The sequence below is a fragment of the Pseudorca crassidens genome, chromosome 14, assembly GCF_039906515.1.
Source record: "Pseudorca crassidens isolate mPseCra1 chromosome 14, mPseCra1.hap1, whole genome shotgun sequence".
NCBI lineage: Eukaryota > Metazoa > Chordata > Mammalia > Artiodactyla > Delphinidae > Pseudorca > Pseudorca crassidens.
The window spans coordinates 29,033,598-29,051,135 of NC_090309.1; the positions used below are offsets into that span (position 1 = coordinate 29,033,598).

Sequence of the window (17,538 nt, forward strand, 5' to 3'; positions counted from 1 at the left end):
AATTCCATTTCCCTTCTCCCCTCAAACGCCAGCCCAAGGAATGCAATAAACGCAAATATTTATTGAGCGCTGACTGCGGAATAGGCTTTTGCTGAGTAAGCATTTGACGTAAGTGAGCTCATTTAACCCTCACAACGCTATCGCGATGGCACTGAAATCATGCCCAATTTACAGATGAGAGAACTGAGGCTGAGAGGTTAGGTGTCCAAAATCACAGTTGTACAGTAAATGGTAGATAAACAGGCGCGGGCACCTGGCCCCAATGCTCGTTTTCTGGCTCGGCACTGGCCAGCGCTTCCTCGAGGGTCGTGTACATCAGTCTATGTCCCCAGAGCCTACTGACTATGAGAGCGCAAGCGCCGGTAGAACTAGGCAGGGGTCGCCGGAGACCACCTGGGTGCTAGACGAATGCCTTCCCAAAGAGGGGATGGGAAGGAGGAAAACACAACTAGGGGAAGGTAAATCGTCGTCTTGCGAAGCGGCCACAGGGAGGATCCGGCCGAGACCTCACGAGCTGATTGGCCAAGACTTTCGGCGGCTGAGGCGAGTCCTGCGGGTCTCCCACCTGCAGTTCTCCCGCCCCCGCCCCAGCCAGCGAGGTCCTGCGGAGTCGAATCCAATCAGAGAAATGTTGGGGCGGGGACGGCAGTTGCAGTTAAGAGTTAAAACAAATTAGCCCTCGGCCCCACTTCTCTCCACCAATAGGAAGTGGGCTAGGGCACAGGGGCGACAAATGTGGCTACACGAGCAGGCGTCAGAACCAATCAGCCCTGGGCCTCGTTCCGGTGCGCCAACCGGCGGCGTAAGCGGGTCTGGGGGCGGGAGTCCAGAGCAGCTGTCAGGCTGAAGTCCGGCGAGCTACGCGCAGCAGGGCGGCTGGAGGAAGCGCGGCGCCGGGCCGGGCCCTGGAGATGGTCCCCGGCGCCGCGGGCTGGTGTTGTCTCGTGCTCTGGCTCCCCGCGTGCGTCGCGGCCCACGGTGAGCGGCAACGGGCGGGGCTGCGCTTCAGGGTGGGGCTGGCGGTCCAGCTTAAGCCCGGCTCGGGCCGGGGGCCACGGGTCACCTTGGGGACCCCGCGAATTCGGAGCAGGGCAGATTCAGAGACGGGCGCCTGGAGTGGGTGGGTAGTGGTTCCCGAGGGACATGAACTGTGTGCGGCCTGAGACTGGGCTGTGAGTCCTCAGCCCCCCACGTCGAAGTAAGACTCCCTCTACCCCCACTAGCGCTGACTTAGGTGGCGAAGGGGGCGAGGAACAAGGAGCAACTAGCGATACTACAAGCTGGAGATACGTGAGCACTCACATACGTAAACGGGGCCACACATTGCTACACGTGGGTTCACAGGCACTAGCACATACGTACACACCCAACTTGTTTGCACCTACACGAGAACATAAACATACACCCATATACGTACGTGAGCACATGTGTATACCTACACTTGATTTACACAGATCAGCAGATGCAAAGGCCAGGCAAAGATGTATGTGGGGAGGAGGGGAAGCTTAGTGCTAATCCAGGAAAGCTTCCTTGGGAGTGTATCTGTACCCGATGGGAAGTCTTCACTCCCAGGATAAAAGGCCATATATGTAGCCCAGTGCCAAGCCAGTGGAGCTCTACCGGGTGGCTGATTTTGGACAGTAGAAAAGGACAGCAAAAGCCACAATCCATCCCAACGCTGGCACACAGTAGCGACTTGATAGTTTGTTGATTGACTGACAGACCTGTGGCAGCAGCTTCCACCTTTTCACATTCCTCAGTCTCTCTGGGCTAAGGAAACCAGGGACCCAAGTTCAGGTAAATCATTAGACTTTGGTGCTAAAGAGATCCACACCCCAGAAATATCTGGTTATTCTGGCAATTCCCTTCCTCAACACAGTAGAGCTGGAAATAGCCGTTCATTCATTCAACAACCTTTTTGAGCACCAACTGTATCCTAGCCACTATGTTAGATAATGTGGATACAGTATTGAATGAAGTTACAAACTTAGGCCCTTGTCCTAGTGCAGGAGATAGACAATAAACAAAAAATTACAAATACTGTATAATTACAAATGATGTTAGAAGTGTCATTGGAGAAAAAGTACATTTTGAATGGGCATAAGGGGAGGGCAGTCACAGGGCAGGTTTCCCTAAGTGACATTTAAGTTATGACCTAGTAGATGAATAGAAGTGAGCCATATAAAGGGGTAGAGGTGGGGGTAGGGTGAGGGAACTTGCAAGAAGCCTTGGAGATGTGAAGAAACTGAAAGGAGGGCAGTGTAGCTTGAACATAGGAAGAGATGAAGTTGGAGGGCCAGATCAAGCAGGGCCTTGCAGACCACAGTTTTGATTTTAAGTGCAAAGGGAAGTCGTTGAAGGGTATTGAAGTGGTGACATGATCATATTTGCTTTAAGATGTTTTAAGAAAATCCCTGGCAGTTATTGGGGGAATGGACCGTAGGGAGCAAACATGGAGGCTAAGATAGACCAGTTAGGGCTTCCCTGGTGGCGCAGTGGTTGAGGGTCTGCCTGCCGATGCAGGGGACACGGGTTCGTGCCCCGGTCCGGGAAGATCCCATATGCCGCGAAGCGGCTTGGCCCGTGAGCCATGGCCGCTGAGCCTGCGCATCCGGAGCCTGTGCTCCGCAATGGGAGAGGCCACAACAGTGAGAGGCCCGCGTACCGCAAAAAAAAAAAAAAAAGACCAGTTAAAAAGCTGCAACAGCCAGGACAAGAAATGATAGTGGCTGGACTAGGAGGATGGCAGTGGAACCAGAGTCAACTTTTAAGTTTTGGTGAGAGTTGCTTTATACGTAGGCTACCACATCTCCATCTTGAAATTCCCAAGTCTGCTTCAGAGCAAAGATGAATGAATTAACCCTCAGAGAGGTTAACACTGGAGCTATGTCTTCCTGGCTCACCTGTGTAAGCAGCAACAGCAGCAGCTGTAAATCTCTGGGGTTACTAACTCTGTCTGCATCAACTCTATCCTCTCCAGGGCAGAGACCTCTATCTTACCCACCTGCAGGACCCAACTGGCTGAAGCTGGGTCTCTGGGCCCAGACCTTAACCAGCCCCATTGAAGGCATGGGGTCCATGATCTGAACCTGAACCAGCTTTTTTCCCTTGAGCCTTCTCACCTGTACATTTTACCTTTCAGGCTTACGCATCCATGATTATTTGTACTTTCAAGTGCTGAGTCCTGGGGACATTCGATACATCTTTACTGCCACGCCTGCCAAGGACTTTGGTGGTATCTTTGTAAGTTCAGGGAGGCCCCCTCATCTCTGATCCTGTCTCCACATTCCCCGCACTAAGCCGAGGTGACCCTCATGGCTTCAACCCATACCTGAGTGCTGGGACAGAGAAGGGGGCAGAATCCAGCTGTCTTCCAGGGGCTACAAAGCCAGGAATGGCTTCCAGCTATTCCTCTGGGTATAATACAGACCTGGGCACCACAGAGGGAAAAGCTATCTTCTTAGGGACACGAAGTAGTGAAAAACCAAGGGCTCTGCTAGCTCCACCTCTGAACTACATGACTCAAGGCAAGTTACTTCCCCTCTCTGGGTCCATACCAACTTCCCTTCCTATGTCTGGGAAAGGCAGGGTGGGATAGGAGTAGACAGACCTTTGTGAGAATTAAGTAAAAATGCTCAAGTGTCCAGTACACAGAAATCGTTCCTCATTTCCCTCACACTTTGTGAGAAGCTGATAAGATGGGATGGTCAGCCCAGTCCTAAAGCAGGTGTGTCTTCCCACACTCTCACCTGTCTAAATGTCTTTCAGCACACAAGGTATGAGCAGATTCACCTTGTCCCTGCTGAACCTTCAGAGGCCTGCGGGGAACTCAGCAACGGTTTCTTCATCCAGGACCAGATCGCTCTGGTGGAGAGGGGGTAAGGAGCGGACAGGCATGGGCACAAGGGGAAGGCAGGCATAGGGTAGATTCTGAGATCAATGTTGGTGGTGATGCTTTGAAATAGCTGCTTTTAAATAATTCATCTTTTTAAGGGTCTTTAAGAAACATCTTAAGATTATCCAAGCCTTTGGCCATTTACTTGTGAGCCTTTATCAAAAAGCCTCCAAGGTCCTCCTTTCATCTTCCCAGGGTGGTGGTCTGGGGAACGGATAGCTAGGACCCTGCCTTTCCTTTGGTCTCATCACCACCTCTTCCAGGGGCTGCTCCTTCCTCTCCAAGACCCGGGTGGTGCAGGAGCACGGTGGGCGGGCAGTGATCATCTCTGACAACGCAGTTGACAATGACAGCTTCTACGTGGAGATGATCCAAGACAGTACCCAGCGCACAGCTGACATCCCCGCCCTCTTCCTGCTTGGCCGAGATGGGTGAGGGCTCTTTGTCTCTGGCTGTATCAGCACCAAGCTGGGTGCCATGACTCGGGGAGGTCAAGGGCAATCACCAGTCCCTACCCACAAGCCTCATCTTGGGATGCCCTGGTTGGAGGGCCAAAAAAGTCCTCAGGCTCTGGAACTCCCAGAGTGATGGGGACAGTGGGGCAGAATGGGGTGTCAGGAAAGTGACCATCACCACCTCTCTTCATGCTCTCCCAGCTACATGATCCGCCGCTCCCTGGAACAGCATGGGCTGCCATGGGCCATCATTTCCATCCCAGTCAATGTCACCAGCATCCCCACCTTTGAGCTGCTGCAACCGCCCTGGACCTTCTGGTAGAAGAGTTGGTCCCACATTCCAGCCATAAGCAACTCTGGGCTGGGAAGGGGAAAATCCAGGAATTCTGCTGTTTGGGACTTGGGGATAGCATTTGGGGACTGGGGGAGCCAGGCAGAGGAAAAGGGCTTGGGCCTTGGCTAAGTTAAAGGAAGACACACCACTGGCCTTCCCCCCCCTGGGCTCCTAAGGTGTCTCATGCTATGGGAAGAGGCAAGACCCAGGCCCCAGGTCTTATGGGCTAGGGTCTGGAACTAAAGGGGCCAACAGCAGGTGGTCTGAGAGCCATCGGAGACCTGTCACATCCCACCTGGCTTCAGCCTCCCCACCCAGGGTCTTTCACAGCAGTTGCTGGAATGGTATAAGGAGCTGGTGTTTGAGGACTACATAATAAACCCTCACTGACTTTTTAGCAATAAAGCCTCTCATCAGGGTTGTAACTGTGTCCTAGAGTGAAAGTACACAGGGGTGGGAGGGGCCTTCAAACACTTATCTGGTCCCATGCTCTTGTTTTGAAGGGAGGAAACTGAGGCCCAGAGAGGATACATGACTTGCCCAAGGCCCTGTAGGACCAGTGCTCAGATTGCTAATCTTGGATCACAACAGCCTCCTGCTCAAAAACTTGGGAAGCTGTAGTTCAGTCCCTGAGCAAAAGCCTCATCTTGTAGCCTGGTACTGAGGATCCACACTGGACCTCAGAAGAGCCCTGCTCTTGGACTTTAGAAACATTTGCACAGCAGAGTATAGGCAAGACCAGGGATGAACCCAAACTGGGGAGCTGCAGCTCCCATCTCCTGCAGTCACCTGCTCTATCCTATGCACTTTTGCACCACCCATGTGACTGCTGCCTTCCTGGAGCAGCTTGTCAAGCCATTCTCCACAAAGCATTCCTGCAAAGGCCTGTCACCACTCATATTTTATTGAGAACAGTGGGCGGGTGGGGAGGGGGTGCTGGCTACTGCGAAGGATTAAGAACCCAATAGGCCAGACAGGCAGATTCCACCTGGCTCACGATGCAGGAAAGGGCCTGTGGGGCGGCACCTGCCCTCCCTGGGATCCCTCAGCAGGGGCATGTGGCAGCCCCTCAGGAAAGGTAGGCAGAAAGGAATTGCAGGTGATAGGTTATAATTTCCACAGCTTCCAACCCAAGAGTAAGGGGTAGTGCTAATCTGGGGAGGAGAGGGAGAGAGTCAGGGCTAATCTGAGTATCTAGCCTAGCTCTCCTAGGTTTCTGGAAGACTTCAGTGTTCCTAAATGATCCTAAAGATGGAGACTGAGACTAGGAGAGCCCCTCACTGACCCATGCTCTAGAAGATTCTAGGACATCCTAAATTACGGAGCACAGGCCTTTCATCCCCCAGAATTCAGCCATGCTGCTAGAGTCCTCAGTGGGAGGAAGGTGGGAGGAAGGGGTCATGATGTCCCTCCCAAGGGAGGCAGAGACCTCTTCCACACCCTGTGAGGCCAGGCACTGTGCCAGGGCCTGAGAGGCAAGGCATAAGGACAGATTCTGGGGTCTGGGGAGATTCTCTACTCCCCGGATGTCTAAATGGTGGGTGTGGGGAGGTGAGCAGAGGGAGGTAATGCCCCCGGTTCAGTGTCCCCCACAGAAAGCCTTAGGAAGGTGCTCTGGAGGCCCAGTTCCTCCCTCTTGCCTCTCCCAGCTGTGCTAGTGGGGAAGAGGGTAAGGGTGTCTAACCCCCTCTCTTCTTCAATGGAGTCAGGCTGTTCGCAGGTTGCCACTCTGTGACCCAACCACCACCCCCGCAACAGTGAGTTGAGAAGGGTGAAGCCTTAGGTGGATGAGTAAGTGGGGCCATGGAGCCAAGGGGAAGAAACACTGTTAGGCCCTGACCTTGGTTCCAGCCACTTACACCCATACCTCAGGGGGAGGCCAGTTCTGAGAGGCTCAGTGACAGCGCAGAGCCTGAGCCGCTCAACAGCAGTGTCCTGGGCATGAGGTCTGGCGGGAGGTGGAGGGCCTAGGGTCCAGCCTGTCTTACCCTCTGGAAGAAACAGAGCTGGCATGGGGGGAAAGCAGGCAACAGGAGTGGGAGTTCCTTCCAAGCCTCTGCTCTGGGGGAAGGCCCCCTCTTCTGGCAGGGTCTAGGGTAGGACCACTTCCAGGCAGGATGACATCACACATCAGTCATCTCATCCCCCAGCTCAGCATCTTCCGGCTCTCCTTCCTCATCCTCTTCATCGTCCTCCTCCTCAGAGGTCATGTTGGGTTCATCAGCCTCTGCCAGACATTTGGGGCAGGAACAGACAAACAGATAGTTCTCCCTGCAGAGGGTTGGGGGGGATGATGGTGAGGGTACAAAGTCAGGCAGCCACCAGCACGGAGAAGCCCAGAGCCCAGCTTCCCACCACACCCCCAGCTGGCACCTGAGGATCTTGTGGCGGCTATGGCGGCTGCGCTCCCGCTGACAGCAGTCTAAGTAGCTGATGCAGATTTCCTAACGGGCAGAAGAGAGGTGGGCTCTGACAGTCTGTGCTTCTAACAGATGGGATTAGGGCCTCCCCAACTTCTGCCCTATGTCCAACCATTGCCCCATCCCCAGGAGCCGGAGCTGCCCTTCAGCGAAGGCGCAGGTCACCCTGATCCATTCCCCTGTGCTCACAGCAGAGGCCACTATGAGGCTTTCACAATCTGTGTCTGAGACAGGGGGCTATGCTTGGCCTTGGGCCATGGCCAAGGTCTGTGGCTGGGGCAGAGGTTATCTTGGTGTGAAGCTACTTGCCCTGAAAGAAGTTTCAGTCAGGCTCCGTGCACAGCTCTAAGAGCCAGGACCCCACACCCACACTAGTACCCCACAGTCCAAGCCACAAAGGGCCATGTCCTGCTTCCTTAGATGCTGCAGATTCCTTGATCAAAAGATAGCTGGGGACAAGAACTTAGGCACACAGTTGTCTCTGAAACACTGCTCTGACGCTTTCTGGAGTTATTTTTTGAAGTGGGGTGGGGTTAGAGTATACTCATGGGGAAGACTCATGTCCTGGAGCATGTGGGGATTCAACCCAACAGCCTGAACTTGGGACTGTAGCCACTGCTGCTCCCAATTCCTGGAGAGAACCTGCAAGGCCCACTGCCCACCCACCCCGACAGCTACTGGCCCCCTCACCTCTCCTGGCTTAATATCCTCCAGGGCGGTGACATGCAAAAGGAAGTTGTTTTCTGGGAAGGAGGTCTCTGCATTGGGGACACAGCTGTGATTGCCTGGGTCATGAGAGGCAGGTAATGAGGATTGTTGACTAATAAAAATAACAGCCTTAACTGTGCAGAGCACTGGGTCCCATCTTTCCTTGTTCTCTGATCCCTGCTAGGGCTAGGCAGGTCCTGGGACCCGTTTCCTATATCCCTGTCCAGTGCTCTTTCCTGAAGAGCACAGGCACTAATGCAATCCCGCATCACTCCCCTCCCCTCCTGCCATGACTGCCCCTTCTCTCCTCACTGGTCAACTTGATCCTCAGATGTGTTCCCAGTGTCTCACAAACGGAGGGACAGGGCTGTGAAAGGGATGCCCGTGCCAGGCCACTTAACTCAGTCCTGTCTGTTATTGGATGTCTGGTAACAGCTGAGCCAGGCCCTCTGAGAGCCCAGTTTGGGAGGAGTAGTGTCCCCAGAGCCTGGGAGGAAGGTTTTGCAGTGAGGAGAGCAGAGGGTGGGAGGCTGGGATCTGGAAAAGACAACAGTCTGAGCTGGCTCTGCCTGCTCCATCAGGTGCTGATGAGACTGCCTTCCAGCCTGAGCTCCTCCCGGGCTATCACAACACTCTCCTACCAAAGCTCACAGGGCAGTGGTGGGGCAAAACCCAGGCTTCCCTTTGCAAGAATCAGAGCTCTGTGCCCTGCCTCAGCACTGGGCCTAGCCCACTGGAAGCTTTTATATCAAGGCACAAGAGTCCAATAAATGAATGAAAAATAATAGAAGGAGAAGGCTGAGGGGAAATCCCCAGGAGGCTCAGCCCTAACCCCACTCCTAGACTCAACTCTACCAGCCCAGAAGGGGCCAAGAGAGATGAACTGCAGCTGTGGGGCTACCCCTTCTCAATGCTGGGACTCACAGCAGCTCTGCAGCACAAAGAGGCCAGATCCTTCACAGTTAAGAAACTCACCAGTTGCTGTAAGACAGTAATATGCAGATGTTATTGCATCCACTTTATAGGTGGGAAAAAGAAACTAGGCTAATAAGGACAGGCACTGGCTCCACTGTCTTGCCACCCAATCACTACTATTTTACCTGAAATTGCTTCTCTGAGGCACAAGCCTTGCTTTCCTATAAATGGTACCACCTTACTGTCCAGCCCTCCCCCACCCCCAGCATCAAGCCTCCGCACGGATGGCGGAGCCATTTCTTGTGTATGTCCTGCAAACAGATCTGAAGCTTCCCATAGGCACACAGGAATTACCTTCCCCAACCACGAACTCAGAGCTCCCTGGGGGAAGACTGTCCACTGTCTAACTGATGGATGTCTCCAAAGTTGGGTGAGGCCAAGACTCCATCTCACCAACCTGTCTCGATGTCCTTGTACAGCTGGTCAATGAAGGCGTCCAGCTGCTCACGGTCCTGAGGCTTCAGCTCCAGAGCGTCACAGGCATGCACCCACTGGCTCAGGGAGCTGGGGGTCCCAGGCAGCCATGGTTGGAGAGGAGGAGGCCTAGCTCACAGGGCTCCCCCACTCCAAGCAAGTTAAGTCCATTTCTTTCTCCAGGGAGAGGGTGGGGGTGGGTGGGTGTGTCCTTCCCCAACAGACTAAGTGCTCCCAAGACTCAATCTTTCTGACCCCCACCACTGAGTTTAGTCCAGCATTCTGGCCAGAGTCACACCCTGCCCCACCCTAGTCTTGAAAAGAGATGTGGCTACCTTCCTCAGTCAATCTCCCACCCCAGCCCTGAGGGACAAGCCCAACAGCTCTGGAACATTCTCTCCTAACCTGGTCCCAATTCCTTGGCCATTGGTCCCAACAAGAGCAAAGAGAGACCGGAATCCATCCGGAGTGAACCACTGTGGGGAAAAAGGGAGAAGAGCATTCAGGTTACAGCCACTAGCTTTTCTTCCTGTTGAGGAAGTTTGCTGTGAGTCAGTCCCATCCCAACTCCAGAAGACCAGGTCTGCTCTGGCTTAGCTGTCCCAGTAGGAGACGCTGGCCTGGTTGCTCCTGGAGTGCTGGAGTGACTGGGAGGCCATTGGTCCCACCTTCCCCACACTCACCTGGCTGAGTGCTTCCTCATAAAGGGCCTCTGTGAAGAGTCTCCGCAGAAGCTCCAGCTGGCCCTGGTTTAGGGGAAGCAGGGAGAGACTTGCATCCCTGGGGATTTCCCATTAGCACCCAGGCAGGGCCCATAAGACCATATAAGGGAAGGAAAAGGGTGAGCTCTGCAGACCGAGCTTTCTCTGGGGGCAAAGGAAAGCCACAGAATCCTTATCTGCAAGAGACTTGGCAGTCTACTGGCCTGTTCCAACCCAGGGTAGCAAACCCAAATTCCTCCCTATTTTCTAGCCCTTGTACCAGCAGGGCGGAGGCAGCCTGGCTTAAAATGTCTGTCCTCACCACCACCCTCCAGGCTCCCTGCCCCAGCCTCCAGACCAGCTTGACCCTCCCCCTCCTTTCCTCAGATTCAGTGCAGGAAGGCCCACCCCAGCGCCCTTTCACACACCTACCTCCACCTTCAGGCAGCTCCTGCATGGAAGTCTGCTATTCTCAGGGAGAATGCATAGTTCTTTGATTTGAAGCAAGTGCTCAGTACATTGGCAACTAAAATTGTTTCACACCGCTCCCTGACCCTGTGGAACCCCCAGCCCTTCACTTTCCATTACACTTGATTCACCCACTGCTATCCTATCATGGGGTCCTGCCTTCCCACATCAGGGCACCCAGCCCTTCTGTCCTCTGTCATCACCCCACTTCCCAATTTTAAGTCCACATTAGGTCATGAAGTTAAATAGCGGCAGGAATACAAGCCTCTGAACAGATTTTTGGACCCAGGCTCTAACTTCTTCCTGTGGCTGGGAAGGCAGCAAATGTGGAGCTTCCCTTAGGTAGCCATGGACATCCCCAGGCTACTGGGGGGGGTGGGAGGGTCATGTGGAGAGACCAACCTTGAATTTGTCCCCCAGGAGTTTGTGGACAATTTCCTCCTCCTCATTGGCGGTTTTATTACAGAACTGGGAGAAGAGCCTGATCCAACGATCCTTATCCTTAGCCTGCAGTGAACAAATATACTTCAGGGTCAGGTTCACACATGCTCACGCATGCATGTGCACACATGGACTCACGGACACCCTCCTCTTTACTGCCACTCCTGCCCACGTGAGCGGAGTAAGCTGTCATTCTAAAACCCCTGCCCTGAGAAACACCATCACACATGAGCTTCTAAGTAGACCCTTCCTGCCCACCCTGCCCACACCCAACCATCTTCCCAGCTGGTGCCAAGCTAGCCAGTTCACGACACTTGGGAAAATAGGAGGATGAGGCTGACGAGCAACAACGCTAAAGGGGTCAGAGTGGCTTCTCTCGCTTTATCTAAGAGACACAATCCTGAAAAGGTGGTGCTTATATATGAATTGCTGCTGCACAGGAAGTCATCCATAGATCACAGACCACAGGCAAGATGAGCCCCCATGTCCCCTGCTAGATTTATGGTTAGCTACTCCTAAGGTTTACACAGCAAGCAGCTCTCCTTTGGGAAGCCCAGAAGGAACTCTGTATCCAAGCCAGAGTGTTAAGGTGAGAAGAAAACTGAGGCCAAGGGTTGAATGAGGCCGGAGTCAGCTTCCCTGAGAAGATCAGGTGGGCTCACCTGTTTCACTGTGGCCACCATCCGGGCCATCAACATGATGCTTGCAGTCTCAGGGGGGTAGTGAACACTCCTGGGGAGAAAGAAAAAGGTTTGGCCTAGAACTTCCCTCCCCAGTAGCTGAATTCAGGGAAGCCCAGTCTGATTACTACAGAGAATCTTTCCTACCAATCTCATTTATAACCAAAGAGAGAAAGTCATTGGCAAGGACTTGGGCAGGATTTTATATCCCTATGGGCTTCATGGGGCTCTTCCTGGGAGTGTGTAAAATACTGAGAATGGTAGGACTGGCGGCTCAGATTTAAGGCAGGGGGAATGGGTGATAGTTTAGTCCTAAGAATGGAGGAAAAATCTAGGGGGTGGTAACTTAACAAAGATGGCTGCATCCACTAAGCGTGGGGATGGCAGGCAGGGAGGGAAGGATAAAGGAAAGAAGAGAGGAAATGCTACCTACCTCCATGCCTCCTGTAGCTTATTGAGAGGATGCAGGGGGTCATCCTGGGAGGGGCCTGGGCACAGGACCCGATGGTATTGCTCAGCTGCGGCTAGCAGACATTCTGTACTGCAGTACGTCACCTGTTGGGGGAGGTGGAGGTCAGCACCCTAGGATCTGGCAGTGGGGTGAGGCACAGACACCCATGTGGTCTCACCTCCTCTAACTGTACTCCTTCCACAAACAGCCCCTAAGCAGTAGTCAGTGGTATTGTGAGATGAAAAAGCATACAGTGCTCTGGAGACATGTGAGAGGGGCACCTGACCCAGGCTTGTAAAAACGTGGGAAGGAGAGACTGCTTCTCAGGTACAGGGAAGGGCCCCTGCCAGGCTCCTAGGAAGAGGGCAAGCTCCCACCAAGCCTATTTTCTAGACAATGGGACTGGAACAGAGGATGAAACTGGCACAGTAATGTCTTTTTCATGTCTTTCCCTACATTCGGGCTCTCAAGGGCCATGACCAAGTCTGTCCTCACTCCTGTCTCCCCAGAGAGGACTTCAGCTTAGCCCCCAGGGATATTCACCTGGCAGTGGGGACAATTCTGGTGCAGGTCCTTGCGCACAGTGCACAGCTCAGGGTGAGGCAAAACCTGGCCTGGTTTCCCAGTCAGTCTCTGGGCGTTCTCCTCTGCCTTCTCCAGTGCCCGAAGGCAGTGGTCACAGGCTGGGGGAGAGAGCCAGATGTTGACAATTAAGTGTCTTGAGAGCAGGGGCCACATTTGTCCTTTTCACAGCAATATGCCCAGAGTTAGTATAGCACCTAGCTCAGAGAAGGTGTTCAATAAAAGTATGAGAAGTGAGTGAATGAATATGTTAAATGAATGTATTTCACACGCATTATAGATGATGCCTTCTTCCCTCTCCGGAGTCCCCACTCCTCCCGGCAGACTCTCTCTGCTTCTTGATGGGACTTAGTCTATGGGGTTCCCCACCCAGCCCCCAAACTGGGCTTTCCCCACATTCTGGAGCCGAGTGACCCTCCTTTCACAGATTTTTCTCTAGCCCAAGAAAAGTGTGAAAAAAGCATGTGACTGGCAAAGCTAAGAGCGTCCTATTTGTTTCTGACCCCTAACACAGCCTTTATTGACCAAGGGGCATGGGGTCTCCACTTGGTAGAGGGCTCCACTTTGGCACAGAGCCCTTCAGCACGACATCTAGTACCTTACAGTATAGGCCACACTGAGTTCCAGCAGTCCTCCCCCAAGGAGCACTTTGGAAGAACCTCTCTGCAGCAGGCTCACAGCCCCAAATGGCCTGAGATTAGACAGAGGCATGGTTCTCAGGTGCAGCTCTCCAAGGGAAGACGCACTTTCCTCCCAACACCTGGAGTCCTAGAGATGGCAGCCGGTAGGGATGTACGTACTCTCTTCCATGCGCAAAGGCTGCTGGGCCCAACAGCCCTCAGGAGTAGGTGAGATGTGCTCACCTCGGTAGCGATAAAGTGCATTCCAGAGAAACTGTGCAGCCACCAGGGGCCGTTCGATGAATATGGTCTCCCCCTTCTGGATCGGCTGTGTGGCAAACAACCCCTTTCCCTAAGAGGGCAGAGAAGAATAGGATGGCCATAAGAAGAGACAGAGGACATAGCTTCAAGGGCCCCTCACCCCCACGTGCTTCCCTCTCATCAGAGGCCTCTGCCTCAGGAGGGTTCACGGAGCATGGTCGGCCCCCTCCATAACTGCCTCCTCTGGAAACGCAGCTCTGCCCAGTTTCAGTCGCACTTCTACCAGCCTGTCTAGAGCAGAGGGCTTGGGATGGGAAGAGAGCCACCACATCAGCCATGTCAGACTAATCAGAGAATTTTTAGGATGGCCAGAGCAGGGCCAAGGTTCACAGCAGGCTGGAGCCTCCAGTACCAGGAACTGGTACAGGGCGGCCTTCTCTGAGTCACCCACATGCCCCTCCAGGATCCTGGTCGTGATGCTGCTCCTCAGGGTTGCATAGAAATCCTACACCACGGGAGGGAGAGGCCTATGCAGGAGTATATGCCCTTCTTCCCTGGTCAGCTGGGTACTCACAGCACCTAGCATACATAGTACCTGGTACCCAACAAGTTCTCAGGTGTTACACTGAAAGGAATGACTAATCCTAGCACCAGTCCTAATGCTAACTTGCTGTGAAAATTTGAGCCAGTTGCTTCACTTTTTTGCATCTGTTTACCATGTGAAAAGTGGGTATTATAATAATACCTACCAGGTAGTTTCCAGGATGCAGTGATATAACACAGGTGAAGGAATTTCATGAACTCTAGCTCCTTACTACTCAAAGTGAAGTGATGGACTGGGCAGCATGGGTATTGCCTGGGAGATGTTAGAAATGCAGAATCTCAGGCCCCACTCCACACCTGCTGAATCAGAATCTGCATTGTTAAAATCAGCTGCAGATACCCAGGCAATTCATATGCACATTAAATGAGAAATACTGGTCTAAAGCACTGTGGATATGTACAGGATGAAGGATGAGAAAACTGTTGAATTGCCATCTCTCAAATGTGCAAAGGGACGCAGGAGACAGCTTCAGAACCTAGGCAGTTACTGGCCCACCTGGGCACTTTCTCCCACTCTACAGAGGAGTGGTGCCCCTGCCAACAGTGAACTGTCATGAAAAGAGATAGAAAGGAAATGATTGACACAGCAGTGAAATGTCCTGTCACGTTGCCTCCTGGGTAGCTCCCGGTTTCCTTCTAGCACTGGCACTCTGGATAGACAGGGGCACCTCCCAAAATCAGCAGCAGGATGTAAAGACCTGGACAGGCCCTGAGCACCCCGTGAGCCACACATCTCAATCCTGTGAATAACTCTGGGAGCTCTAATATGGTACAGTGGGGCAGCTGGAACAAAACCACTGGCAAAGCCGTGGATGCAGCCTGGTTGTCTTTCTAGAAGCCCACCTCCATGCCTAGTAGCCCCTGGGACCCACCCAGCAAAATGAAAACCTGGCCTTCCTCTGTGGGACAACAAGATATGGACAGCTATCCACATTACTTCTGACAACCTCAAATCTCAATATTGAATAAATATTGATCTCTTTCTCCCTCCTTCTGGAGGACCAAATGTAGGAAATATTTAGTAAAGCAAAGGGAAGAATCAGAGCTGTTCCTCTGTGAAACCACTTATCCCCCAAACATATAAAGTATTTCAAGAAAAACAACTCTAATTCATATTACCAAGAAGACTGGAGAGAACGGAACCTGAATGGAAAGGGTACAAACTATGCAAAGTTTATTTCCAATTTGAAAAGTTCAAGTTTAAAAAAAAAAAAGATTGTACCAAAATATCTAAGACTACGTAGTAAATTAATTCTTTATTAAATTATTTTCTAGAAAAATATCAAGTGCCAAAAGTGAATTCAAAAGGAAGAAAGCCAAGCCAAGACAGACTTGCAATGCCAGTACCTGCCTGATGTGCATTAGTACAGCATCCTGGTTGACATCTACCATATTTGGTCAGGTTTCTGTTCTGACTGGTCATGTCCCTGGCATAGCAATTGGTAAAATTTTGGAAATCATTCCTGCCAATGTCCATAGAGGCAATAGAGAACGTGGTCAAAAACTACCCCCATGTAAGACCCCTAGTCTATATGGTTTCATGAGCGAGCTCTCTCAAACCAAATAAGTAATTCTTGTGCTATTTAAACTATCCAATAACAGAGAAAAAATGGAAAGCCTCTCTATTAAAAAACAAACAAGCATAATTTTGATGTGGTAACCTAAGGAAGATACCATAAAGGAAAAAAAAAATCACAAACTAATCTCACTTTATGAATGTAGAGGCAAAAAGCCCAGGATAAGCCATCTTGTCACCAGGTCTGGGTATGTGATTCTTCTGCAGCAGCAGATGATGTAGGCATGAAGAGGGAAGCCAACTCATTCTTCCAGAGCTGGGGTTTTGATAGAAGGCTAGGGCTGGACAATTGGGCAAGGAGAGTGGCTGAAGTGATGAAGTAAGAGGGAAGAAGTAAAACAAGGAGGGGCCTGAGAGATAGGGGTGAAGTGAAAGTAAAGGTGAGTATCTCTGCAGGCTAGGAGCGACGGAACTGAGACACCATCAAACTGTGAACCAATGAAGAGCACTGGAGGCCTTGGGGTAGAGATGGAGTTGTGGGCAGCTGAGGAGGCCAAGGATATGGGAGCTGATTTACCACGGGAAGAGAGGAACACTCCAGATGCCTCTGGAGTGAAAAGAGGACAATGGAAGGTTGGGTTCGGGAACTGGATGAGTAGGATGATGTTGAGAGCAGGAGACAGATGACTAGAAGGCTGACATCTAGGGCAAGGACCAAGGATACACACAGCCACTACACATGACAAACTGTTCAACCTCATTAGTAAACAAATATAAATGAGAACAAAGCGATATCATTTTGCACAAATCAACCAGCAAAGATATCCAAGAAAGAAAATACTCAGTGCTGGTGAGAACAAAAGGATGTGTGCACAGACACTGAGCTCCAATATCTTTGACCTCAGAGATAAAAAACAAGATACAACATAAGGGTCCATAAATGAGCAGTTGTTGAGTGAACAGTGGTCCTCCCATGAAACAGACTATTACTCAACTCTTAAAAATTAATATGTAGCATTATTGATATTGAAATATTTACTGCTGCATCAAAAAGCAGTTTCTAAAAATACAGTTTTAATATGCATATATTTGCACAAATATAGATTCTGAGTGTTTTACCTTCTCTTTCCTTACATGCGCTTTTTTTTCTACAACGAACTTCTAAAACACGATAATAAAACAACAAAATGTCACCCTCTTGATTTAAACCCTTCAATGCTACTACGGGCTTCGGTCCAAACTCCTTAACACTCCAAGCCCCTTCGTGAAGTGTCCTGGCCTTTTCCCTCAACCCCCACCCAAATCTCACTCATAAAGTTCCCTGAGGACCCAGGCCTTTTTGTACCGCAGCTCCCCCTGCCCAGCACGTCCCGCCCAAAGCTCCCAGGACCCAGCAGCAATGTCCCCCGGCCTGGCGCTCCCCGGCCCCACTGGCGGAAAGGCCCGATTCCACGGGGGCAGGTGACGCGCACGGAAACTCAGCGGGCTCGGGCCCACCGCATGACCGCCCCGGAACCCTGCGCGCGGGGACAGGTAGCCCCCGGGCCCCGAGCCGGGAACGGGCCGCAGCGCCCGAGCGGCAGAGGAGCCTCTAGATTCCAGGCATGGGGTCCGGTGGGGCTGTCTCCAAGGCCGGGCCGAGTGGGGGGACCCCGGCACGGTCCGCCGCGGCCTCACCTTGGCGCTGCTCACGAAGCGGACTTCCACGGCTACCCGGGCTCGGCCCGCCACGCCCACGCAGAAGGAGAACACGTCGCACATGGAGGCCGCCATCTTGGGCGTGCCTCCGCCTGCTGACCCTTGACCCCGCCTCGACCCGGGAGGCCCCGCCCCTCACTGGCCCCGACCCCAGCGTGAGCGTCCACGAGGCTGCGAGGGTTTGCGCGCTAGCCGGTCTTAATTTGGATCTTTTTGGTTTATGTATCTGTAGGTTAAGTAGTTCGTTTACTGGGTGTAGCTGGGCCTGCCTTTGCGCAGTTTTGCCTCTGTCTCTATCTTCGTGGCCAGTACCAGA

At 52.4% G+C, this 17,538-nt stretch overlaps 2 protein-coding genes across 8 annotated transcripts; one reads left to right on the forward strand and one right to left on the reverse strand.

Annotated features, from left to right (window-relative positions):
• The first annotated feature begins 818 nt into the window (after positions 1-818).
• Positions 819-5,109, forward strand: PRADC1 (protease associated domain containing 1). Its single transcript, XM_067704716.1, has 5 exons — positions 819-978; positions 3,143-3,243; positions 3,769-3,878; positions 4,159-4,326; positions 4,552-5,109. Exons 1-5 carry the CDS (start codon positions 912-914, stop codon positions 4,670-4,672), a joined length of 567 nt encoding a protein of 188 aa, XP_067560817.1. The 5' UTR covers positions 819-911; the 3' UTR covers positions 4,673-5,109.
• A 458-nt stretch (positions 5,110-5,567) lies between these two features.
• SMYD5 (SMYD family member 5) lies at positions 5,568-17,354 on the reverse strand. Of its 7 annotated transcripts, none has more exons than XR_010934432.1 (14): positions 17,202-17,354; positions 13,388-13,496; positions 12,486-12,625; positions 11,925-12,046; positions 11,474-11,543; positions 10,773-10,877; positions 9,885-9,947; positions 9,607-9,677; positions 9,185-9,291; positions 8,737-8,793; positions 7,795-7,889; positions 7,058-7,128; positions 5,966-6,955; positions 5,568-5,908 (listed from the first exon to the last, which is right to left on the reverse strand). XR_010934432.1 is itself a non-coding variant. In XM_067704714.1 (13 exons), exons 1-13 carry the CDS (start codon positions 17,295-17,297, stop codon positions 6,905-6,907), a joined length of 1,113 nt encoding a protein of 370 aa, XP_067560815.1. In that variant the 5' UTR covers positions 17,298-17,354; the 3' UTR covers positions 5,568-6,904. The 7 variants fall into 7 exon arrangements, 4 of the variants coding, with proteins under 4 accessions (XP_067560815.1, XP_067560811.1, XP_067560814.1 ...); XR_010934434.1 differs by lacking the exon at positions 5,568-5,908 and adding an exon at positions 8,214-8,349 and having other exon boundaries at positions 6,845-6,911; XR_010934433.1 differs by lacking the exon at positions 5,568-5,908 and adding an exon at positions 8,214-8,349 and having other exon boundaries at positions 6,889-6,955.
• Between the last annotated feature and the right edge of the window lie 184 nt (positions 17,355-17,538).

Bases quoted from the DNA above. Each gene is read 5' to 3' on its own strand.
- PRADC1 (XM_067704716.1), top strand. From the start codon at position 912: ATGGTCCCCGGCGCCGCGGGCTGGTGTTGTCTCGTGCTCTGGCTCCCC. The intron at 979-3,142 runs GTGAGCGGCAAC...TTTACCTTTCAG, and splicing joins CGCGTGCGTCGCGGCCCACG to GCTTACGCATCCATGATTAT. The intron at 3,879-4,158 runs GTAAGGAGCGGA...CACCTCTTCCAG, and splicing joins ATCGCTCTGGTGGAGAGGGG to GGGCTGCTCCTTCCTCTCCA.
- SMYD5 (XM_067704710.1), bottom strand. From the start codon at position 17,297: ATGGCGGCCTCCATGTGCGACGTGTTCTCCTTCTGCGTGGGCGTGGCG. The intron at 11,544-11,924 runs GTAGGTAGCATT...CTTTCTCCCCAG, and splicing joins AAGCTACAGGAGGCATGGAG to GAGTGTTCACTACCCCCCTG. The intron at 9,678-9,884 runs GTGAGTGTGGGG...TTTTCCCCACAG, and splicing joins ATGAGGAAGCACTCAGCCAG to TGGTTCACTCCGGATGGATT.